The following is a 24,674-nucleotide window of genomic DNA, read 5'->3' on the forward strand; positions in this document are numbered from 1 at the left end:
GCGCCCCCGCGCGCCTGCTGATGCTCTTCCCGCTTTTTCTCTCGCACCCCAACAGCAAAGCCGGATCGAGGACCGCCTGGAGAGGCTGGACGACGCCATCCACGTCCTCCGCAACCACGCGGTGGGACCGGCCCCCGCCATGCCGGGGGGCCACGCCGACATGCACGGCTTGATAGGGCCCTCGCACAACGGAGCCATGGCCGGGCTGGGCTCCGGTTACGGCACCGGCCTGCTCTCCGCCAACCGGCACTCGCTCATGGTAAGCCCTGCGACACTTTTGGGGGTGACAAACTCGCCGCCTGAAGCTTGGGGGGGGGTGGGAAAAGGAAGGGATGGGTGAAGGAGGGGAGGGGGAGGGCGTGGAATTCGCAAGCGTCGCCTGCGGGGAGGGTGCGGTCCCCCGCTGTTCCTTCGCCCCGCGGCGTTTTCCAGCGCCGAGCCCACCCACCCCCCCCCCCCCGCCCCGGCCTTTAGCTTCCGATCCCCGCGCCTGGTTGTCCCCCCCCCACCCCGTGTCCCTCTTGTCCCCCCAGGACCGAGCTGCTTGGGCGTTACGGCCGTTGGCCACCCGTGCGGGTGTCGCCGTGGGGCAGGCGCACCCCGCCGTGGCCGCGCTCCAGCAGCCGGTGGCACGGCCCCGCTTTTAACTCGTAGCCGCCTGCGCGGCGGCGCCGGGCGTGTGAAACCCTTTGGCTTCAGTTATTCTTTCGCTCCCGGGCCGGGTGAACGTCCACCCGCCGCAGGTCCCGAAAGGCCTTTTCGTTTTTTTTTTTTTTTTTTTTTTTTGCTCCCGAAAAGAATTCGTGAGGGTTGCGTTTCACCCCTCGCGGGGGAAGCCGGGCGCCGTTTTGACGTGGAGAAGGTTTGAGGAACGGGAGCTAATCTTGTCCTTGGTTTCGACGCGTGCTTAAAGCCCCAGGGTGGGGAGGTAGTTCAGAGTTGGAGGTGCAGGTGCTCACCGTGGCGTGGGCTTCCCTGTGGGTTGAGCGACCCTTCTGAAATAGGGGCTTCAGAGAAACCTGGCTCTGCAGGACCTCCCGGGGCTGGCAGGCTCGTGCTGGCGTGACGGAGTCGCGGGTCTGTCGCTGCTGCCTGGGCGAACGGGGTTTTCACAAAAGTCGGGGTGGGGTCAGGTCTGTAATTTGCCTTACGGGCACCACTTTGGGTCTCCAGAACACGCCTGGCACTTTGCAGAGGAATTCCGTTGCAGCTGCCTGCTTCCTCGCGAAGGAAAGCCGTGTCTCTTCAATAGGTTGGGGGTTTTAATGTGTCGGGAAGATAAGAAGGAAAACCATCTAACACAGTGCGTGTGGGCCTACCAAACTCTTAAAGTCCCGCGGCAGAAGTTCATGAAAAAGCAACGGTCCTGTAGGAGCTGGGAAACGGCAATTTTGGGTCGGGAAATGGCAATTTTGGGTCGGGAAGCGGCAGAGTTGGGCACGTGCAGAGCTGAACCAGATCCGTGCAATCTCTGACAGGATCGAAAGGCATTCGGTTTTATACTTCCAAATTTCATTCCCGAAATAGAAACGCTTACTCAGACGTGGAATGGAGGAAGGGAGCAAGGAGTTAGTTATCTGGCAGCGTTTTCAGATGGTTCGAGCTATTTGGGTTTATTAAGATGGGGGGCGGGTGGGGGGAAATATGTGGAAATAGAAAGGGACCTGACAGATCCGTGGCCAGTTTGCTGCTGCGCGGCGCTGTGGAGGACTAGGCTTGATCCCCTGCTCATCCCACATGCTAAGGGCAAGGCAGGGCAGATGAGAAGAAAGAATTTCAATTAACCATACGCCTATTGGGAGTGGAGCGTGTGCCTCTGCTGGAGTCACAGGGAAATTTCTCCTCGGTGTGCAAGAATCCCTTAAAACAAGACCAAAATCCCTTAAAACAAGACCAAAACCCCATTGAATTGCAAAGGCACATGAGAAAGGACTGATGGAGTGGCAGTCTATGCCTTGGGTATATATTTACACATGCGTACATGTGTGTATACCTTCCCCGGAGCTGTCTTCTGTTTTGGTGTTCCTATCTCAAAAAAAAAAAAAAAGCGTAGTGGAATTAGGAGGAGTTCGGGGACAAACAGCAGGAATGATTGCAAGCACGGAAGGATTTTCATGTGAAGGGAGGTTGAACAGATTGTGGTGATTTTGTTTAGAAAGGAGATGAATAAGAGGAGACATAATAGAGGTACATAGAATAATGGACAGCATAGAGAAGGTAAATCTAGCTCTCCTATTCATCCTGCCTCATAATTAAAGAACAAGGGGACATTCAGTGAACCTGACAAAAAGAAATACTTTTTATTCAACACACAATGACCTGTGAAATTCATTGCTCCAAGATGTAATCAAGGCCAAATGTTCAGAAGCATTCCAAATAGGATTAGACATCATATGGAAAATGCAAACATTTAGAGTTCTATGTGACAGGATTCAGACAGGATTCCTCCCTTTTTTCGCAAGGGAAGAAAAAAGAAAAGAGAGAAGGAAAGAGGGAGACAGAGAAAGCGAGAGAAAGAAAAGGAAGAAAGAAGGAGAAGGAATTGAAAGAAAGAGAAAGAAAGAAAGGAAAGAAAAGAAAGAAAAAAAGAAAGAAAGAAAGAAAGAAAGAAAGAAAGAAAGAAAGAAAGAAAGAAAGAAAGAAAGAAAGAAAGAAAGAAAGAAAGAAAGAAAGAAAGAAAGAAAGAAAGAAAGAAAGAAAGAAAGAAAGAAAGAAAGAAAGAAAGAAGAAAGAAAGAAAGAAAGAAAGAAAGAAAGAAAGAAAGAAAGAAAGAAAGAAAGAAAGAAAGAAAGAAAGAAAGAAAGAAAGAAAGAAAGAAAGAAAGAAAGAAAGAAAGAAAGAAAGAAAGAAAGAAAGAAAGAAAGAAAGAAAGAAAGAAAGAAAGAAAGAAAGAAAGAAAGAAAGAAAGAAAGAAAGAAAGAAAAAAGAAAGAAAGAAAGATAGATGAAGAAATAAAGAAAAAGAAAAAAGAAAACAAAAGGAAGGAAGGAAAGGAAGGCAGGAAAGAGAGGAAAAAAGGAAAGAGGAAGAAAAAAAGAAAGGAAAGAAAAAGGAAGAAAAAAACAGAGGAAGAAAGGAAAGGAAGAAAAAGAGAAAGGAATGAAAGAAAAAGGAAGAAGAAAACAGAAAAAGGGAAAAAGAGAAAGAAAAAACAATAAAAACTTTGATGGCAGGGTGTGAGGCAACTGCTAGGGGAAGGAAGGCGCTTCTTGTGGGGGCCAATTATTTGATAATTACCACGTACGTTCCCCATCGGCTGCGCGCCGGGGACGCCCCCCCCCCCCCCCCCCCGCTAGTCGCGATAATCGCGAGAGGCCGAGGCTCCGGCGGGCTGGCGAGCGTGGCTTTATTCAGCAGGGCCGGGCCGGGCCGGGGCGGGGGAAAGGCCTCGGACGGCCTGGCCGAGGCCCAGAGCCTTCCCAGCCGACCTCTGCCGTCGCGTTCCGAAATTGAAACATCCCAGCTCCCTGCGAGAAAAAAAGTTGATGTCCAGTTGACCCTCAGCCAGCCATCCTTGACCAAACAGTTCTCCCCCTTCAAACTTCTCCACGCACGGTGCCCTAAGCTAAATATTTGCCCGCAGTTTCTGCTGCTTCGGGTTATTAAAATGCAAATTTTAATTCCTCAGTTGTTGAAATTAAGCACCTGAGGAAGGAAAATAAGGGGGAGTTCGTCTGGTTTTATTAGGGCAGCTTTGTGACAGGCTCTGCTCCTCGTTAAACTAAATGGTACTCTAAGTGATTCTGTCGTGGGGAAAATAGCATTAAAAGCCACAACTGAGACTGCGCCATTTGCAGATTGAAAACAATGTGAAGTGTTAACTGAAAATGGTCTGGCGAAAGGCTCTGAGAGGTAAAAAGATGCTTTTTCAGCAGCTCAGTTAAATCCATCTCCTCTCCCCTTCCCCAATAAAATTAGCATGAACCAGACATTGTTTTGCTCTCTGTGGCAGTTGCTGAGAATTCACAAAAGGAAATTCTAGATTGTAATTTAGCTTGGCCTCAGGTAATATGTTAAATACACTTGGGATACATATAATCTAAGATTTTAGTTTGTACAAAGCTATTTTTTCCTCCAGTGTTTAAACAATACTGCTTTTAATGAAGAAATCTGGCTTTATTAAAAGCCAGATCTGTGACTTACAACTGTTTCTGCATATCTGCTCTCAATCAAGAGAAAAGAGTTTAATTTTTGTAGCTTTGTTCGCTTTGCATATGTTAAGCTGATGGAACATGCACCCAGGGCATCACTTCAGAGACAGTTTGTTCCATAAATATGTGCTCCTCACTTAAATACCAGATGTAGGTGAAGTTAGATTTAAACCAAAAAAAAAAAAAAAAAAAAAGCAGCAACAATGAGAAATCGAAGCGCCAGTGTCATGCGTCCAAAAAAAAAAAAATGCCTTCATATTTTGAGGAATATGTAGGCACTTGGGTTTTTCAGGAGACATGCCGAGGGATGGGGTCTGACTGGCTTTGTTGGGACTTTGTTAAGTAAATATATGGCCAGAGCAAGGTAACCGTGCAAAATTCGGATGTTTTGAGGGCAGCACTTCTGCTGCAACCAAGACGGGGACATTTCTCTGAAAACCCAGCGTCTGCTGCGTTCCCAAGCAGCATTACTCACTGTCTGAAACTGTAACTTGGGTGAAAGAGCTGGGCCCGATAATTTCTTTTGGAAAACTGGTATGAATTTTGAAGTAAAAACAGAAGAACAAAGGAAATAGTTTTTGAGTAGAGTCAGTCTGAAGTTAGCCTTTGACCATTTGATACATTCCACGCTGAAAAGGAAGTTGAAGGGGGAAAAAATTTAAAAATAAAAAAAAAAAAAAAAAAAATCAAGGAGGATACTGGTAATGTTTTCCACATTTGAATTTTAATACATGAAACAGGCTATAAAAGGCTGGCCAGCTGCAGTAAATAAAGTAGCAGTGGGAGGTATGGACCGGAAACTTGTCGAGCGCGCTGGTGGAAGCGGCTGTGCCCCCCGCACACCTCCGGGCGCTGCCCGAGCGCGCTGGGGCAACCCCGCAGCGTGTGCAGCCCGCGTTCCCTGCCCGTGTTCCCTGCCCGTGTTCCCTGCCTGCGTTCCCTGCCCGTGTTCCCTGCCCATGTTCCCTGCCCGTGTTCCCTGCCCGTGTTCCCTGCCTGCGTTCCCTGCCCAAGTTCCCTGCCCAAATTCCCTGCCCATGTTCCCTGCCTGCGTTCCCTGCCCAAGTTCCCTGCCCAAATTCCCTGCCCGTGTTCCCTGCCTGCGTTCCCTGCCCAAATTCCCTGCCCGTGTTCCCTGCCTGCATTCCCTGCCCGTGTTCCCTGCCTGCGTTCCCTGCCCAAGTTCCCTGCCCAAATTCCCTGCCCGTGTTCCCTGCCCAAGTTCCCTGCCCGTGTTCCCTGCCCAAGTTCCCTGCCCAGATTCCCTGCCCGTGTTCCCTGCCTGCGTTCCCTGCCCAAGTTCCCTGCCCAAATTCCCTGCCCGTGTTCCCTGCCTGCATCCCCTGCCCAAGATCCCTGCCCAGATTCCCTGCCCACGTTCCCTACCCGTGTTCCCTGCTCAGATTCCCTGCCCGCATTCCCCGCCTGTGTTCCCTACCCATGTTCCATGCCCGCGTTCCCCTGCCCGCGTTCCCTGCCCTCATTGCCTTCCCATGGTCCCTGCTCGTATTCCCTGCCTGTGCTCCCTGCCCACATTCCCTGCCCACGTTCCCTGCCCGTGATCCCTGCTCGTACTCCCTGCCCGCATTCCCTGCTCTCATTCCCTGCCTGTGCTCTCTGCCCACGTTCCCTGCCCGTGATCCCTGCTCATATTCCCTGCTCTCATTCCCTGCCTGTGCTCCCTGCCCATGTTCCCTGCCCTCACTCCCTGCCCACACTCCCTGCCTGCATTCCTTGCTTGCATTCCCTGCCCATGCTCCCTGCCCACTCTCCCTGCCTGTGTTCCCTACTCGTGTTCCCTGCCCACGTTCCCTGCCTGCACTCCCTGCCTGTGGTCCCTGTGTTCCCTGCCCACGTTCCCTGCCCACATTCCGTGCTCGCATTCCCTACTTAAATTCCCTGCCCACACTCCTTGCCCGCACTCCCTGCCTGCATTCCCTGCCTAAATTCCCTGCCCGCACTCCCTGCCTGCATTCCATCCTTGCACTCCCTGCCTGCATTCCCTGCCCTCACTCCCTGCCCACACTCCCTGCCTGCATTCCTTGCTTGCATTCCCTGCCCATGCTCCCTGCCTGCATTCCTGCCCGTGTTCCCTGACTGCATTCCCTGACTGCATTCCCTGCCCAAATTCCCTGCCCACTCTCCCTGCCCGTGTTCCCTACTTGTGTTCCCTGCCCACGTTCCCTGCCTGCATTCCCTGCCTGCACTCCTTGCCTGTGTTCCCTGTGTTCCCTGCCCACGTTCCCTGCCCACATTCCGTGCTCGCATTCTCTGCTTAAATTCCCTGCCCACACTCCCTGCCTGCATTCCCTGCCCACACTCCCTGCCCACACTCCCTGCCCTCACTCCCTGCCCGCACTCCCTGCCCACACTCCCTGCCTGCATTCCCTGCCTAAATTCCCTGCCTGCACTCCCTGCCTGCATTCCATCCTTGCACTCCCTGCCTGCACTCCCTGCCCTCATTCCCTGCCCACACTCCCTGCCTGCATTCCCTGCCTAAATTCCCTGCCCACACTCCCTGTCTGCATTCCATCCTTGCACTCCCTGCCTGCACTCCCTGCCGACACTCCCTGCCCTCATTCCCTGCCTGCACTCCCTGCCCACACTCCCTGCCCTCATTCCCTGCCCTCACTCCCTGCCCTCACTCCTTGCCCACTCTCCCTGCCTGCACTCCCTGCCCTCATTCCCTGACTGCATTCCCTGCCCTCACTCCCTGCCCACACTCCCTTCCCTCACTGCCTGCCCATGTTCCCTGCCCACACTCCCTGCCCACACTCCCTGCCTGCATTCCTTGCTTGCATTCCCTGCCCATGCTCCCTGCCTGCATTCCCTGCCCAAATTCCCTGCCTACTCTCCATGCCTGTGTTCCCTACTCGTGTTCCCTGCCCACACTCCCTGCCTGCATTCCATCCTTGCACTCCCTGCCCACACTCTCTGCCCTCACTCCCTGCCGTCACTCCCTGCCCACATTCCCTGCCCACACTCCCTGCCTGCATTCCATCCTTGCACTCCCTGCCCACACTCTCTGCCCTCACTCCCTGCCGTCACTCCCTGCCCACATTCCCTGCCCACACTCCCTGCCTGCATTCCATCCTTGCACTCCCTGCCCACACTCCCTGCCCACACTCCCTGCCTGCATTCCATCCTTGCACTCCCTGCCCACACTCCCTGCCCACACTCCCTGCCCACACTGCCTGCCTGCATTCCTTGCTTGCGTTCCCTGCCCATGCTCCCTGCCTGCGTTCCTGCCCGTGTTCCCTGACTGCATTCCCTGACTGCATTCCCTGCCCAAATTCCCTGCCCACTCTCCCTGCCCGTGTTCCCTACTCGTGTTCCCTGCCCACATTCCGTGCTCGCATTCCCTGCTTAAATTCCCTGCCCACACTCCTTGCCCGCACTCCCTGCCTGCATTCCCTGCCTAAATTCCCTGCCCGCACTCCCTGCCTGTATTCCATCCTTGCACTCCCTGCCCACACTCCCTGCCCACACTCCCTGCCCTCACTCCCTGCCCACGTTCCCTGCCCTCACTCCCTGCCCACACTGCCTGCCTGCATTCCTTGCTTGCGTTCCCTGCCCATGCTCCCTGCCTGCATTCCTGCCCGTGTTCCCTGCCCACACTCCCTGACTGCATTCCCTGCCCAAATTCCCTGCCCACTCTCCCTGCCCGTGTTCCCTACTCGTGTTCCCTGCCCACGTTCCCTGCCCACATTCCGTGCTCGCATTCTCTGCTTAAATTCCCTGCCCGCACTCCCTGCCTGCATTCCATCATTGCACTCCCTGCCTGCACTCCCTGCCCTCATTCCCTGCCCACACTCCCTACCTGCATTCCCTGCCTAAATTCCCTGCCCACACTCCCTGCCTGCATTCCATCCTTGCACTCCCTGCCTGCACTCCCTGCCCTCATTCCCTGCCCACACTCCCTACCTGCATTCCCTGCCTAAATTCCCTGCCCACACTCCCTACCTGCATTCCATCCTTGCACTCCCTGCCTGCACTCCCTGCCGACACTCCCTGCCCTCATTCCCTGCCTGCACTCCCTGCCCACACTCCTTGCCCTCATTCCCTGTCCTCACTCCCTGCCCACACTCCCTGCCTGCATTCCATCCTTGCACTCCCTTCCTGCACTCCCTTCCCTCACTGCCTGCCCATGTTCCCTGCCCTCACTCCCTGCCCACACTCCCTGCCTGCATTCCTTGCTTGCATTCCCTGCCCATGCTCCCTGCCTGCATTCCTGCCTGTGTTCCCTGCCTGCATTCCCTGCCCAAATTCCCTGCCCACTCTCCCTGCCCATGTTCCCTACTCGTGTTCCCTGCCCACGTTCCCTGCCTGCACTCCTTGCCTGTGTTCCCTGTGTCCCCTGCCCACGTTCCCTGCCCACATTCCGTGCTTGTATTCCCTGCCTAAATTCCCTGCCCACACTCCCTGCCCTCACTCCCTGCCCTCACTCCCTGCCCTCACTCCCTGCCCACACTCCCTCCCTGCATTCCTTGCTTGCGTTCCCTGCCCATGCTCCCTGCCTGCGTTCCTGCCCGCACTCCCTGCCCAAATTCCCTGCCCACTCTCCCTGCCCGTGTTCCCTGCCCGCACTCCCTGCCTGCATTCCATCCTTGCACTCCCTGCCCTCACTCCCTGCCCTCACTCCCTGCCCACACTCCCTGCCCTCACTCCCTGCCCACACTCCCTGCCCACACTCACTCCCTGCCCACACTCCCTGCCCTCACTCCCTGCCCACACTCCCTGCCCTCACTCCCTGCCCACACTCCCTGCCTGCATTCCTTGCTTGCGTTCCCTGCCCATGCTCCCTGCCTGCGTTCCTGCCCACACTCCCTGCCCTCACTCCCTGCCTGTGTTCCCTGTGTTCCCTGCCCACGTTCCCTGCCCACATTCCGTGCTTGCATTCCCTGCCTAAATTCCCTGCCCGCACTCCCTGCCTGTATTCCATCCTTGCACTCCCTGCCCACACTCCCTGCCCTCACTCCCTGCCCACGTTCCCTGCCCTCACTCTCTGCCCACACTCCCTGCCCGCTCTCCCCCCCGCTGCCCTGCAGCCATTCCCCCCAGACAAACCCCACCCGGGGATCGCTCCGCCGCTGCCGCCGACAGGCCTCAGGCTCCGGGCCTGCACGGGCCTAGGCCGGCTTTACAGCTGGGGGGGGACCGGCTGCCGGAACAGGCTGTCTTAAAAGGGATTTCTTCCTTCACATTCCCTCACTTTTTTTTTATTAGCGGCCCAGTCGGGAGAGCGTTTAAGCGTCAGCTAATTTTTAGCAGGCCTCTGGAATTTGCTCATGGCCCCGCGTCCCATTTCCACCCCCCCACACACACACACACACGCACCCCACGAGCAAACGGGCACGCATCCAAGTCACCCTGTTTACACACCCGGCGGGTTTGATACCAGTTCGGTCCCGGTGAGGCCAGTTTGGCTTTGCCAAGACCTGGCTCCCGCCGACAATCCGCGTGCTCGACATCGTCGCCGCGGGACTCTTCGTGCCGCGGAAGCACGTGCACAAAGCGTTGGCGGGATTGAAAATGTCCGGCCTGAAAATGGAGGTAGCCTCCCTTCACCCCGCTCCTAAACCCGCAAAGAAAACTTCTGGGAAGAGGCAGAAGTGGCTTAAAAATGAGGACGAAGTGGGGTTTGTTGTCCGGCCGCTCGTAACGTTTCTGTCTCTCTAAGGGTCTTCAAGGGTGACGTTTCAGAAGTCGCACATCCAGAGAAAAACTCGGTGTTTTGGTTGTTTTAATCTGCCCATCTCCGTCTCTAAAGGGCACGAGCTGAGCGTATATTTTCAGCTTTCGCTGTGAATTTCCTGGCTTTCCGCAGTTCCTGTTATTTCAGAGGTTATGCGGATCATGGGGGTTTCACCGTAACATTTCACATGGAATAGCAGAAAACAGCAAAATGCTAACTTTTACCCGGGAATCTTAGAAGACATGTGTTTCTTTTGGGGTAGTTTGCGAAGGTATTGATTAAAATTAGAAACCAGAAACTGGTATACATTATTTTTCAGATAGCCCATCAGCCAGCCTGCACGCTTCACATGAGGGCCCACAGGAAGAGAGCGTGTTCGTGTGTGTTTTTTGCCTTTTTTTTTTCTCTTTTTTTTCTTTTTACATCCACATTAAATTAACTTACGGAATTTTCCACCCTGAGGAATTAGAGTAGCAGCTCATGAAGTAATTCAGTTATGTCATTCGTACATAAACAAAGCGAGTCAAGTGACTTGGCATTGTTTAAAAGACAAAATTTGGCTTTTGCTGTTTTGTCGTACTATCTTTTCTGAAGTTTTAGCGCGGGTGTAGCTGCTGCATCTGTGGTTTGTTTTGCTTGACTCTGGTTTTTTTTTTAGCTAGCAGGTATGATATAAATTTTTTAAAAAAACCTGGACAGAATGACCTTACTGGAATGAAGTCTAACATAACAAGCACCAGTGTAGGGTTTTTATATAGCACCGTTTTTTGCCTAATTGGTTGACATTCCTAATGCCGCGCAATTACAGCCTTTATCATATTTTTAAATGATTTTGGAGCTATAAACTTCATTTTGACCGGGAGAGAAACCACTGGCTGATACTTAAACGACACCTTTTCAGGCAAGCGTTGTCCTCGCACAATGACTCCATTCATTTCCAACCCGACTAATTAGGCACGTGGTTCAAACCCCCCCACACCCCCACCCCCACCCCCCGCCCCGTCATATTTGGGATCCTGGGTTTTAATTTCTATGAGCGGCCGACCCGGTGCGCTGGCTGGAGCCGAGGCCGGCGGTGAGGACGATGCCCGAGGAGGGTGAGGGGAATCGGTGGGGAGGAAGGCAGCAGCCACTTGATGTTTTGGCTGGGTCCCCCATCCTCTGGAAGCGGGTCCCAGAATCCTGCAGGCGTGCGGGGTGGTGCGCCGGCCGGTCAGTGAAGAAGAGTTAATATTCCTAATCCCGCGCTTTAGGACCTTTCCCATCTCCGGATTTAGCCAATACTTAAATGAATAATCATCTCTGCTGGAAAGAAATCGCAGTGATTATTTCAGTGACTCCCCTCCGACGGCCATGGCAACCCACAATAGGGCACAAGCGGTTGGTTTCCCTTAAAATACTTCAATTATCTCCCACGGTGGGAAAGCGAAGCCGGCAAAATGATGGGGGGGAGGCTGGCTTAGCGCTTACGGGAGCGGAGCCGGAGGAGAAACCAGCCGGAATTCCCTTCTTCCCACCCAGCAGATGGGTGCTGAGCTGGGGAGGGGGGGGCAGGCGGGACACGCGTGGGAGCTGAGCCGGCGGCCGTTTGTATTTTTTTTTTTTTTTCCCCTTCATCTTCTTCTTCCCCTTCTTTCTCCGGCTTTGCCGCTCGCAGCTCCCTTGCAGTGGCTTGCGCGTACAACTGCCTCGCAAACGGCCCTTTCATAAGATATTTGGCGAGCTGCTTAGTACTCATGACCACTTTTTTTCTGGAGAAAAAAACGTGAACTTTGCTTTTTTTCCTGATTTAATGCCACTCTTAATGTCTTTTGTTTGTTTGTTTGTTTTTTCTTCTCTCTTTTTTTTTTCTTCTCTCTTTTTTTTTCTTCTCTCTTTTTTTTTTCTCTCTTTTTCTTTTATTCTCTTTTCTTCTCTTTTTTTTTTTTCTTCTTTTTTTTTTTTCCTTCTCTTTTTTTTTTTTTTTTTTCCCCTTCTCTTTTTTTTTTTTCTTTTATTAAATCCTTTCTTTTCCTTTTGATCTTATTTATAGCTGAGCCACCGGTCATATGGAAACTATTATTGTATAGCATGGAGATGAAAGACTTTGGTGCAGTTAAATAAGGGTGAATAATTTGGACCAATAATACACACATACAGTGAGAGACCATTTGTGTCAGAGTGCCCTGTGCTGTTCCCTTTTTAATATAGCGGTAGAGGTTTATAAGGGCTTTGCACAAATCTGCTTTCTGTCAGACTTATAAATTTTGACAATATTGAACACATGTTAACATGCATCACCTTACAACTTTTCTGGCCGCGTGTTTTTATTTATCTAATTGGATAACACAAGGTCATCATTTTTAAAAGGACAAAGCACGTTGCTTGTTGCATTTGTTCATGGTATTGGCAAGTTAGGAATAATCTTTTCCTCACCGTAGCCCAGAAGTGTGGTCCAGGCTATAGGTGATAGTTTTTCCTTTTGTATTTAGAAAGTTAATCGTGTGTGCGACGGCCACCTCGCAGCGTGGGAGGGGTTAACTGTAAGGAAAGGGGTGCAACGCTCGTAACTTCGTAGGCAACCTTCCCCCAGTTTTTTACAGCTTATGTCTCCTCCTTCCCATGCCCAAACTTCAAATGCCCATCTGTGAGCAATAACAGAAACATTTGTATGACCGTTTCTTCCCGCTGCTCCGGATTCACTCCTGGGTCAGGTCGGGGCTTTCCTTGCTCTGGACGATAAAGATTCCATCGTCATGTATGTGAGACAGAGAGAGGAGAATCGGAGGTAATCCAAACCGAAACGCCGCACTTCAGGGCCGTCAGGTGCAATTTGGGATTTCAGGTTGTGGTTCAGAGGCACCAAAAGAGTTTTGGGTGTCAGCGGGGGTCTGGGCACCGCGCAGACACGTTTTCTCTTTATGTTTTGCTGAAAAGTCAACGTGTGCCTGGTCTGTGCGTAGCGGCTGGGGCACACAGGGGTGGGGGGATGCAGGTTGGGAAGCTGGTGCCCTGGCCCCCCGTTCCTCCTGCACCCCCATTCCTCCTGCACCCCCATTCTTCCTGCACCCCTATTCCTCCTGACTTCCCCATTCCTCCCATTCCCCCATTCCTCCTGCACTCCCATTCCTCCTGGCCCCCATTCCTCCTGTTCCTCCATTCTTCCTGCACCCCCATTCCTCCTGACTCTCCCATTCCTCCTGTTCCCCCATTCCTCCTGCACCCCCATTCCCCCATTCCTCCCGTTCCCCCATTCCTCCTGCACCCCCATTCCTCCCGCTCCCCCATTCCTCCCGTTCCCCCATTCCTCCTGCACCCCCATTCCTCCTGTTCCCCCCGTTCCCCCACTCCCCCCGCTCTCCCATTCCCCCATTCCTCCTGTTCCCCCATTCCTCCTGTACCCCCATTCCTCCTGCACCCCCATTCCTCTTGTTCCCCCATTCCTCCTCTTCCCCCCATTCCTCTTGTTCCCCCATTCCTCCTGACTCCCCCATTCCTCCTGTTCCCCCATTCCTCCTGTTCCCCCATCCGTCCTGCGCCCCCATCCCTCCTTGCCCCTCATTTCTCCTGCACCCCTGTTCCTCCTGATCCCCCCATTCCTCCTGCACCCCCATTCCTCCTTTTCCCCCCACTCTTCCTGCACCCCCATTCCTCCTGGCCCCCCCACTCCTTTTCCCCCCCGGTTCCTCCCAAGCCCCACGCCAGCAGCTGGGAGGGCGCATTGGACGCACAGCGTTTCCCTTCTTGGCAGGAAGAGGTGATGCATACATCTTCAGCAGGGAGCTGGGGAAGCTCTCCTACGGAAAAATCCTCGATTGCTCCGTAGGAAAGGGATTTTTATACAGATTTACCCTTCCCGGGGGCTACCAGCCCCTCCGCTTTTGCAGGTCACAGCCGCGCTCTGCAGCCACGGCCGGAGCCGTGGAGAGGGCGTTTAGGCCAACAGCCCGCTCCGTGGGGTTATTATTCATCAGGAAAATCTGGCAAATTCAATCCCGTGCAGCTTGACATTGAGGAAAGAAGCATCTTGGACAGCAGAAGAGTTGCTTTTTTTTAAAAAAGAAAAGGAAAAATGCAGTTTGTGGCGCGAGGGCGAAAGCGAATTCTTTTCCAGCGCCGCGTTCTTTAGCTGGGTTAACTACGGGTATCCATCTCCCTCCTGAAATGCTGAGCGTTCAAGAATTAATTTCCACATATTTTTTGTAAAACAGCTTCCCAGTCGTGATGGAGGTAGAGATAGCACGGATAATCTGGAATACATAGACTCGCACAACCAGAAAAACCTGACGTTTGTGCTGAGCATCTGTTACTATATATAAAAATGAAAACGCAAAGGTAAGAGAAGACAAGGTCTTGCCTTCTTCCAGTTATTGAAGTTTTCAAAATGCCGTAAAAGACTGAGGCAGGTGTGAATTCAGGCATCTTCTGTCCAGGTTTTCGTGCCGTGTCCGTCCACCCAGTACGTGCGTGTCTCCAGAGAGACCTGCACTGGAAGGGCTGCGGAACCATTTCGATTCTTATTCTGATTTCAATCCCTGCCTCTGGGATCAGCCTTCTCTGCCCCGATATTTATTTCTCTTCCAGAGAAATTAACCTTAATAATAACAAAAAAAAAACCACGGGGTTTGGGCTTCTCATGGTTTTGCCCTGAATTAGTTCAGCTGGAACGTGCTTCAGGCCTGAGCATGCCACACGTGTGCTCAGGTGCGCCTGGGATGGTGATCGCAAAAGGGACATTGAGGCCGGGATTTGCACATCAACAGCAGAGCCTGCTCTTACCTCCCATGCACATTTTAGGATTTGCTCTTTGTCGGGTATTTTTTTTTTTTTTTTTTCCCCACTCCAATCTGCTGAACGCTGCAGTAGGGGGCTGTTTAAAGAGATGGAAAGGAATAAAATATTAACAGAACTTCAAAGTGAGTTTGATTCTTTAAAGATAAGTATTATTTATAATCTACACTCCCCGGCTTGGGGTGGGGGGAATGATTCATATCTTCGCCTCACCTCAGGGCAGAGCTGTTGTTTGTGTAACAGACAAACCAGCGGCACTGCTGGCTGCAGAGGGAGGGGGAAGCAGAAAATCTTCATGTCGCCGGGGGGGCCGGGAGCTGCCGGCGCCCCGAGCTCGTGCGTCCCCTCCTCACGCCGTGTCTAGGATGGATTTTATTTCAGTAGGTCCCGTCTCCGCCTTGAAGTTTTTCTGTGTCCCGGAAAACCCCTTCTGTGTGGACAAGGAAAGCGATGGGGCTGCCCGAGTCTTCTTGCAGGTGGTTGAAACGGGGGAAGTAAATGAGCTAAGAAAACACGGCGGGGAAAAGCCGGTGCGAGGTGATGGGTTGTGTAGCTGTAGAGTTAGAAAGAGTCGGTTGGAGCAGCCCCCTCGCTGCGGTACGGGATGGACGGGTGGGAAAGGTGAGCTCCATCCCATCCCATCCCATCCCATCCCATCCCATCCCATCCCATCCCATCCCTCCTGCTTGGAGAGAAGGAAAAACGGGCTTGAAGTTGGTCACGGTGGATAAGAAACGGTCTTTCTTCCGCGTAGGGATGGGCAGAGAGGTTGGACTTGTTCCCTGAGCCAGCCTGGAATTTGCCAGCTGGCAGGACAAAGAGCTGTAAATCTCAACGAGCAAGATCGATCACATAGCAGATTGTAAAAAGGGATAGAAGAACTGATGGTTTTTATCATTCAGTTGGTGGTTACCTCCCAGGTCTCGTGAGAACCAAAAGGAGAAGAAACGTGAGGAAATCTCCTTTTATTGGAACCAATTGCCAAAATATAAAACTTTCTATCAGTATGTCAGCGGTAGAGCGGCGGTGACTTTATGGCTTCTTCTTTTTTGCATCTGACTCCCAACGCTCCGGTTGAAAACTCCTCCAAATCATTAGCTGTTGATTATTACCATGCCTGCTTCTACAGATGATAAGACAAGGCGTGGTCTTGGGAGAAACCAGGCCAAATAATCAAGGTAGCCAGGTTGTCCCTCTTCGAGCTGGACCACCCAACTGGAGGCATCTCGTGTAGCTCCGTAACGGAGGTGGTCCGGAGGCTGCTCCGGGCCAGGAGCAGGATGGGATGCTTGCCATCTCCGGGTCTGTCTGTCTGTCTGTCCGTCTGCCTGCGCAGGTCACGTCCGGAGCCCGGGGAAGCTCACGGGAAAAGGGAGGAGGGAGCCAGAGCGAGACGTGGCGTCTTGTCACAGCTCCCTCCCAGCTCTGGGGAGCTCTGCTCGGAGGGTGGCGGTTGGTCGCCAACGCCGAGCGGTAGCACATGTTTCTTTGTCTTCGTCAACCTCCAAACTAGCTGGTTTTCCCCTTTCATAGAAGCACTATAAAAAAAAAAAAAAACAAATGTAGAGCGGAGGTGGCTGGGGTGAAAGCCATGGGGCTAGGTCGGGTTGCCCAGGGGTCGTATCGAGCAGAGCTGGGGATGGAGAAGGACAGCCTGTGTCCCTCAGCATTTTCTTTCGTAGGTGTGTGTGTGGGGGGGAAAAAAAAAAAAAAAAACCCAAACACTTTTTCCTCTCAGAAGGATGTCATCAGGCTTTTATTGCATTTTCTGCATTGAGATTTCAGGAAGTGGAACTGCCGAACTCTGAGCGCCCCGCAACAACTGGTTCTCTCGTAAAACCAGATAATGCTGGTTCCAGTCTTTTCTTAGGCCCTCATGTTGTAAAAATTAAAAGGTCTGAACAAAGAGAGAGTTTCTCTCTGCTATTTTACACTTGCTTTCGGTTATTTGCATTTCGTCTAGTAGTAAAAGATTTTCTCCAGTTCCCCTTGGCAGGATTCCCTTTTATCTTTCTTACTGCGGTCTCGACTTGCTGTTAACAATTATCCTATATTATCTTGTAAGTCTGATTAGAAACATCCCTCCATCTTTTTTCTCTGCCGGAGCGCTTGACTTTTGGAGAGCAGGGAGCGATTCACAGTTCGCCGCCGGGTTTATCACCCCTTTCCCCCGAGCTTTCGTGCACCTGAGGCGGAGCGCTGAGTTCTCCGGGCGGAGGCGCGCCGTCTGTCCGTCCCGCCGGAGGTCCGTCCGTACCTCGCCGGCGTTACCTCTCCGGGTGCTTCGATAGCAAAGCAACTTCTGACAGTTTGGCTCTCCGGCTGCTTAACTCTTCTCGCCCGGCTCGTTTATTTAACGAAGGAGCAAGCTTGCGCCACGGAGCGTGGCCGGGAGCCACGGAGAGGGGAAGAAGGGACGCGTCTCCATCGCGCCCGGGCTGTCAGCTCCGATGATGGCATTACTGGAGTGTTTAATAAAACCTTTATTGGGATATTACCCGGAGTCACGGCGTTGGCAGAGCCGGCGCTCCTTTGGGTTTGGGCCTCGGTGGTTAATGAAATACAGCGAGCGCTAATTTGGACGGGGCTTCTCGTTTCGGAAAGGCGGGTGACACGTTGTTACGTTTCGAGGGGAGCGGGGCGGGGGTGCTCCCGCTGTCAGGAGCTTAGCTGGCATTCCGGGGGGAAAAACCAAAAAAAAAAAAACAACAACAAAAAAAAATGGCAGGCCTGCAAATCTGATCCCCCCCCCCCCCCGCGTCCCCGAAATGAAAGCCGAATGCCAAATTGAAATTCCTGCAGGATTTCCGATAGCAATGGGGGAATTGCGAAGCCCACAATTAAGCATATGGGCATTAAGATAATTGTCAGATCTGTTGGCGGACATGATAGAAGACAGATGGGGAGGAATCGGCGCGCTCGGCTGCGGCACCCGGGGAGACAATTTGACGTTTTACCTGCCTGAGCCTGCTCGGTGGCGAGGCGGGCGGCGTTGGGGCGGTTGGAGCGAGCCATCTGCGCCCTCTAGTGAAACGCAGCCCGGAGCCGCCGTTCCCCGTCCTCGTCCTTCTTGTTTGAGGAAGGGAAAAGGGGGTTCCCCCAGGATTTGGGGGGGGGGGGGGGGGGGAGAGGGAGGTCGGCCCCGCCGCGCCTCACCGCTGGCCTCTCTCCTCCTCGCCGCCAGGTCGGAGCGCATCGCGAGGACGGGGTCAGCCTCCGCGGGAGCCACTCGCTCGTGCCAAACCAAGTGCCGGTCCCCCAACTGCCCGTCCAGTCGGCCACCTCCCCGGATTTGAACCCGCCCCAGGACCCGTACAGGGGTGAGTAAGTGGGAACCCCGTCCCAGGACACAAAATCCCCAAAGGGGCAGGCGGGCCGGTGGTGACCCGAGCCGGAGGGATGAACGGGTTGAGCTTCTGGTCACGGGGACGTCGGAGACCGTGACGCGGCGCAGGGCACGGCTAAATTCTGCAAGATTCCGGCGGCTAAAACGGGAAGAGAGTCAGTTATTCCACCTGGCAGCAGCTTCCCTCTGGACGCTGAGTTTTGCTACCAGGGCGGCTTTCAGCAGCAAAACCCCGAGCGTAGCAAACACGGTTTGCACTCACACCAACAAGGGTGGAAGGGGGGAGGCTCAGACCTGCGGATTTTCCACCGTTTTTCCAGTCGTGCCGGCGGGCAGGGTGCCTCTCTTTGGCTCCCAAGACGGGTTTTGCTGTCCTGAGCCTCACCGACTCAGCTCACCAAACCCAAAGCCCTTTGGGGTCTGTTGTTAGTCCTAGAGGCAGCTGATCTTCCCCAAAAAAAGAGCCCAAACCATGACGATGGCTTACAAGGTCTTGCTCCCTCACTGCAGCCGGAGGTATTTGGATTATTTTAGGAGAATGCCACGGGAAGGATTTTTTTTTTTTTTTCTTCAGGTGAGGGAAACGATGGGGGGGGGGAGGGTGGCGGGAAGCAGCTCGGCATCCTGCTCCCCTTGCCACAGAGCAAAGCTCGACCCCAAAGCCGCCGCTAAAACCCATTGCCAGGAGGTGGCACCCCCCCCCCCCCACCCTCGCCGGGCTCCGTGGTGGGTCACCCTTGGCTGGGGACAGGGGGACACGGCCCCGGGAGCTGTCAGGCGCCGGCTGACGGGCTCGTCCCTGTCGTTCTCTCGCAGGCATGCCAACCGGGCTGCAAGGGCAGAGCGTCTCTTCGGGGAGCTCCGAGATCAAATCCGACGACGAGGGAGATGAAAACCTCCAGGACACAAAGTCTTCTGAGGACAAGAAACTAGAGGATGACAAGAAGGATATCAAATCAATTACTAGGTCAAGATCTAGGTAACAGTATATAATAGTGTCGCTTCATTTAATTCCTTTACTGGATTTCGATGAAGTGAACAGAACAGGAAGAAACTATGAGGTTTTTTCCTGGCAGGTAAAACCACAGCCTAAGTGGAACGGCGTGGCTGTCCTGGCAGTACCGAGTACCTTCCTGGTACCTGTACTCCAGGACGTCGTCAAATTCAAACAATTGGCCAATTTGGACACTGAGCAAGTTCTCCACAATCTCTAAAGAAATTGCGTTCCGCTCAAATGTATGACTTAGGCTTGTTATTCCTCTCTGCCTCTGCTTGCAAATTGGAATACAGTGGGGATTTGCAGCTCTGGAAAAAACATGCCTAAGAGCTGATCACGCCTGCGTCTGAACTAACAAACCACCTGGTTTTTCTTTTACCTCGGAAATAAATTTGTCATTCCCGGCGCTCCATTTCTGTAAATCTCTCGGGCTCCCCGGGTCTCAGCGGAGGGTTTAGAGGGCTTCGCTCGTTGGGCGTAGCCTTTAGAAAATCGGGGAGAGGGTTAGCAAAGTCCTGGCTGGATTCTGTCACCCGGGAACTCGCACCCGTGGGGGATGTCAACAGCTTGAGCGAGGGCCAGGCTTGAACGTCCCCTGTCACCGCGGGGGCCCGAGGTGCAGCTCCTCCTCCTCCTCAGCCGAGTCCCCGGGGCGAGGGAGCAAATCTCCCGCTAAAGCCGACGCCCAGGCACAGCCCTGATATTGTTTGTTTGGTTTTTTTTTTTTTTTTTGGCCTTCGAGATTTTTGGGGGGTTTTTTAATGGTTTTTTAAAGGCAACGTCTTCCTGCCTTCCCGGCTCTCGGTGTGAGAACCGAGCCGAGGTAAGAAGCGGCCGAGCAGCCGCGCCGCCCCCCCCGGCCAAGCTCAGACCTCGCAGGCCGGGCGCTCGCCGGCGGTTCAGCCATTCGTTCCGCTCAGGTCTCTCGTGACTCGAGAGGACACATGGCACTCGAGATTTTCCCCGAGTGAATGTGTTGAAGGAACCAGATGTAGAAGCGAGGCTTTCACGGGCGCTTCCGATCTGGGAAGGAGAAAGCACCTTTATGCTGCTGCGAGGTGACGGGAGTTCTTGTTAATTCAACAAATACGCTGTCGCTTGTGCATATTTCTGTGTGCTTTGAAGCTTTTGTAGGCTAACATTTTTGCTTTTAACATGCTTCCAGCTTTAAAAGGTTGCTCCTGATGTTTAGCTCTCCGTCGACATCCATGTTGTTAGGGCTGCTGAAAATTTATTAACTCCATTTGCATAACCAAGTCAGATCATAGAATGCCAGTGACTCACCGGCGGCTGTGTTCTCAGTTTCAAACCCTCGTTTTGCCGGGGGGAGGGAGCCGTTTTGTTGCAGAAAAGGTGAGGAGGTTCACCGCAGGGCTTTTCACAGCCATAAGGGACTTGCGTGGCTCTTGGCCCCCCGGGTGTTTCGGTGCTCCGGGCGGGGAGTGAGAGGAGCGGGGTCGGGGACAAGCACCTCGCTCCCCAGGTGAACCAACCCCCCCCCCCCCCCCAAAAAAAAAAAAAAAACACAACGCAGATGGGAGCAGTGCCACCAGCGTGTCCTTAAATTGCAGCTTGTAAAGCTTCACGACAAGCCAAGGCTTGACCCCGGGGTAAAATTGAAGGGGATTGAATTTTGCGCAGGTTTGGTGGAAGAGGAGCCGCAAATAAGGTGCCTGCCGACGACTCGCCGGGCCAAGGCGGTTGCAGGTCGCCGCCCCGCTGATTCTCCCCGCGTCGTTAGAAAACGATGTATTCCTTTTTTTGTCTCGCAGCAATAACGACGACGAGGACCTGACCCCGGAGCAGAAGGCCGAGAGGGAAAAAGAGAGGAGAATGGCCAACAACGCGCGGGAGCGCCTGCGCGTCCGCGACATCAACGAGGCTTTCAAGGAGTTGGGCCGGATGGTGCAGCTCCACCTGAAGAGCGACAAGCCCCAGACCAAGCTCCTGATTTTACACCAGGCCGTGGCTGTCATCCTCAGCTTAGAGCAGCAAGTGAGAGGTCAGTGTGGCGCCAGCAATCCTTTTACACCCTGCGGGGCCTTCGGCACCTTCCCCCCTCCCCCCCCCCCCCAGCCGCCTCCTCCCCGCTCAGCTTGGTGAATTCCTCTAGCCGGGGGGCTGGAGCGAGAGGAATTGGTGATTGGAAAGGCCTGAATCTGGTGTAAAAAAAAAAAAAAAAAGGTGAATATCCCAAAGGGCTTTTCGCTTCCATTTGACAGAACGGAACCTGAACCCCAAAGCGGCGTGCCTGAAAAGAAGGGAAGAAGAGAAAGTATCTTCGGATCCTCCGCCGCTTTCCCTGGCGGGACCCCACCCTGGGATGGGAGACGCCTCCAATCACATGGGACAGATGTAAAACACAAACAAATGAGAACAAAATGCAAATGAAAACAAAAAGGTAAGCTGCTTGAGCCTCCCGCCCCGCCGTTAGGGTTGGGGGGGGGTCGCGGCGGTGGGGTGGGGTTGCTGGAGGGAGGAGGGTGTAGGGACGGGGACACGCGCTCCGCTCCCCTTGACTGATGAGATTTTATTTTTTTTTTTTTTTTTGTCACTTCTTCCGCAGGTCCAAGTTGCCACATTTCTTCATTTAAGCAAGAGACCACTTCCTTAACAGCTGTATTATCTTAAACCCACATAAACACTTCTCCTTAACCCCTTTTTTTTTTTTTTGTAATATAAGACAAGTCTGAGTAGTTAAGAATCACAGACGCAAGAGATTTCAGCATTCCCGATGATTAAAACCGAGAAAAACAAACAAAAAAACAAAAAACATCAAAAAAAAAAAAAACACACACACACACAAAAAAAAAAAAAATAAACCAACAAACAAAAAGTGCAACTTGAGGGACGACTCTCTTTAACATATCATGCAGAATGTCTAACGCAGTATGTTCCGAGCTGTAAGTGCACAGCCTAGAGACTGAATGGCAATCTTCTCCACACTGTGGGACAATGCATTTGTGCCTAAACTTCTTTTGGAAAAAAAAAAAAAAAAAAAAAAATATAATTAATTTGTAAGTCTGAAGAAAAAGTTAAAAAAAAAAAAAAAAGAAAAAAAAAAAAAACTATTTAATTTAAAATTGTAAACTTGCAATAATGAAAAAGTGTACTTCTGAAGAAAAAAAAAAAAAAAAAATGAGCGTTTTTGTTGGTGTGCTAGACAGCTAGTGTTTATACTTACTGGATATTAAAAGGGAAGCTTTGCTGCCCAGATATTTACAAAACCAGCAAACGTCCTAATGAAAACTGAAGCGATGACATTAGCCATTCCTTAGGGTAGGAGAAACAGATGGATCTTATAGACCTATGACAAATATATATATATAAATATATATATAAATATATATTAAAAATTTAGTGAATATGGTAAGCTTTTGTTCATTTGTTTCAGACTTTTTTGCTCCTGTAAAAAAATAGTACTGATTAACTTTTTTAAAAAGAAGATTTTACTGTAAATAAGGATTTTTTTGTCTTATTTCTGTCCCTCTCCCCTGGTTTTGTTATTGTAACCTGTAGTGCCAACTCTTGTCTCGGGAGGGGTAGTGCAGGAGGAAACGCTGACCCTGACGTTGCTTCTCATTCATAACTAACGTAGAGAGTTGTTTCTTCGGTCTTGGGGGGGAAAGACAGGATTTTGGGGGGGGGGGGGGGGGGGGGCCAGCCCCGGCCGCCCCCCGCTGCTCCGCTCGACCCCCCCCTTTTTTTTCTGGGATTTTCAGAGGTACAAGGTTAGAATGCTACAAGTTACCACTGTGCCTTCCAATGTTTATATCATCGGAAACATGACATAATCAACGTGGCTGTGATTAACGACCCGATTAAAAGCGTTAACCTATGTGTGTAGCCTAAATAGTGTGCAGTGAGGCGTTGCTGAATACATGGTCAGAATTTTTGGGGGGGGGGGGACGGGGGACGGGGGACGGGGGGCGGGGGGGGGGGACTGTGGTGGGAGGGAGGGGGGGGAATTGCAAGTAGTGTGACAGATTTGATCGACTTCCTTTTTTTTTTAATTTTTTTTATTTTTTTTTTTCTCAGTTGTTTTGGTTTTTTGTTTGTTTGTTTGGCTTTTTTTTTTTTTTTTCCTGTTCTCCTCTCTTTTTTTTTTTTTTTTTTTTTTTTTTTTTTTTCAGTGGATTATTTAAGTGTTAGACCACTTGCTGCCTCCTCCTTTCTTTGTGAAATGCCAATTCCGGTCATCATGCAGCATTTATACCGAGCCTTATGAGTCCTAAAGCATTAAGTTGCACTTTCTCGAGGAGGGGTGGTAGTACAGTATTTCTCTGGCCAGTACGAATGAAGTTTTTACTTAACATATTTAATAGTAACATAGCTCAACCTATGGCACAGCAGCTCATCAGATAACTAGCTTTGAAGTCTGGGCACAATTGAACCAACTTCCATAGTGAATCTTAATGACGATTGACTTTGGTGTACAGTACAATTAACGGATAGTGCTCCTAGTTAAGTATTTGTCAGCATCCTTTTGTCTCTAATTCCAGTTTCTATTTTTACAGCCACACCAACCTGGCATGTATTTGAAATCAAAATCTCCCTGTTCGAGTAGATTTTCCACCTATCAACACTGAATAAATGCCATAAATCCATCAAACGGTCTAAATGTTCCATCTGTTCTCCTGTTTTGCCAGTTATATAGTAATGAAAAATACATTTGTAAATTTTATGCAACAAATGGCAAACGTATCATTATTTTGGAATTGTGTATGTAAAAGTTATATTTTTACATGTAGACTCTTGTTATTATGTGTTTTAATACATTGTATCGGTTTTTTTTTTGTTTATAAAAATCTGTGTGGTTGAAAAGAAAAAAACAAAAAAAAAAAACAAAAACAAAAAAAAACAGTCTCATTTAAATGAAATAGTGAGAATACGAGAATCTGAATTTTATGTTTGCTTCTGAAAACGTAAAGAACAAATACGATAGTTACCACGTGCTCACCTTCGACGTCCCCATCCCCATTTGGATTAGCTGTGTGCGTGCTGAGACCTGTAAATACGTTCGGTAGCGATAAAACTTTTCGATGTTTTGATTTGCCGATAAGTTCCTCAAATGTGGAGGTGGATTCAGAGGCGGCCGCCCCAAAAGGCTTAAACTCCTGAGTTCCTACGGCTTGATCGCAAGAGCTGGACTTGGAGAAAGCCTGGCTTAGCTGAGAGGGCTCTAAAAAATAAAAAAAAAAAAACAACAAAACCCTCGAGCCCGGCGGGCGCCAAACGGCGGCTCCGTCCCTCCGCACGGTGGGAAGAGCACGATGCCGCCGAAGAAGCCGTTAGAATTGGGGTTGTTTTGTGGGGTTTTTTGGGGGTTTTTTTTTTTGGTTTTTTTTTTGTTTTTTCCAGGAGACCTCGGAGCCGGTGGATCCCACTCGGGTTTGGGTCTGTCCCCCCCCCCGGCGCCCCGCTCGCTCGGGGGAGGGACCGGCAGAGGAGAGCGTCGCCCCGGGATGCTGAGGACTGTGCTTCTGTTAAAAACCAAACCAAAACACAACAAACCACACGGCAAAATTATAAGACCGACTTCACGTTTCTTTAAATCTGTGGACAGAAAAGAAAAGGCGAGTTTACTTTCTGGAACTTCGACAAAAAAAGAAAAAAAAGCTTTTCTTGTTCGGCGGGCTCGCGCTGGATGCGCCCTCGTCCCTCTTGGATTTCAGAACTGAGGATCCTGGCCGGCTTCCGCTCCAAAAAATTTTG

General features: G+C 51.6%; 1 protein-coding gene across 9 annotated transcripts in view; it reads left to right on the forward strand.

The window, feature by feature from the left end:
- The window catches only part of TCF4 (transcription factor 4), a 235,246-nt gene extending 213,586 nt beyond the window's left edge, over window positions 1–21,660 (forward strand). For 7 of the 9 annotated variants that reach the window (XM_042804610.1, XM_042804608.1, XM_042804609.1 and 4 more), the window contains 6 exons: window positions 56–259; window positions 17,801–17,936; window positions 18,779–18,941; window positions 20,732–20,961; window positions 21,182–21,360; window positions 21,526–21,660. In XM_042804610.1, coding sequence (XP_042660544.1) covers window positions 56–259; window positions 17,801–17,936; window positions 18,779–18,941; window positions 20,732–20,961; window positions 21,182–21,318 — 870 coding nt within the window. In that variant the 3' untranslated portion in view covers window positions 21,319–21,360; window positions 21,526–21,660. The remainder of the gene's footprint in view (window positions 1–55; window positions 260–17,800; window positions 17,937–18,778; window positions 18,942–20,731; window positions 20,962–21,181; window positions 21,361–21,525) is intronic. The other 2 variants (XM_042804605.1, XM_042804607.1) reach the window with 1 other exon arrangement.
- Window positions 21,661–24,674: the final 3,014 nt, after the last annotated feature.

The sequence above is a fragment of the Tyto alba genome, unplaced genomic scaffold (genome assembly GCF_018691265.1).
Source record: "Tyto alba isolate M040663 unplaced genomic scaffold, T.alba_DEE_v4.0 Super-Scaffold_42, whole genome shotgun sequence".
NCBI classification, from domain to species: Eukaryota; Metazoa; Chordata; class Aves; order Strigiformes; family Tytonidae; genus Tyto; species Tyto alba.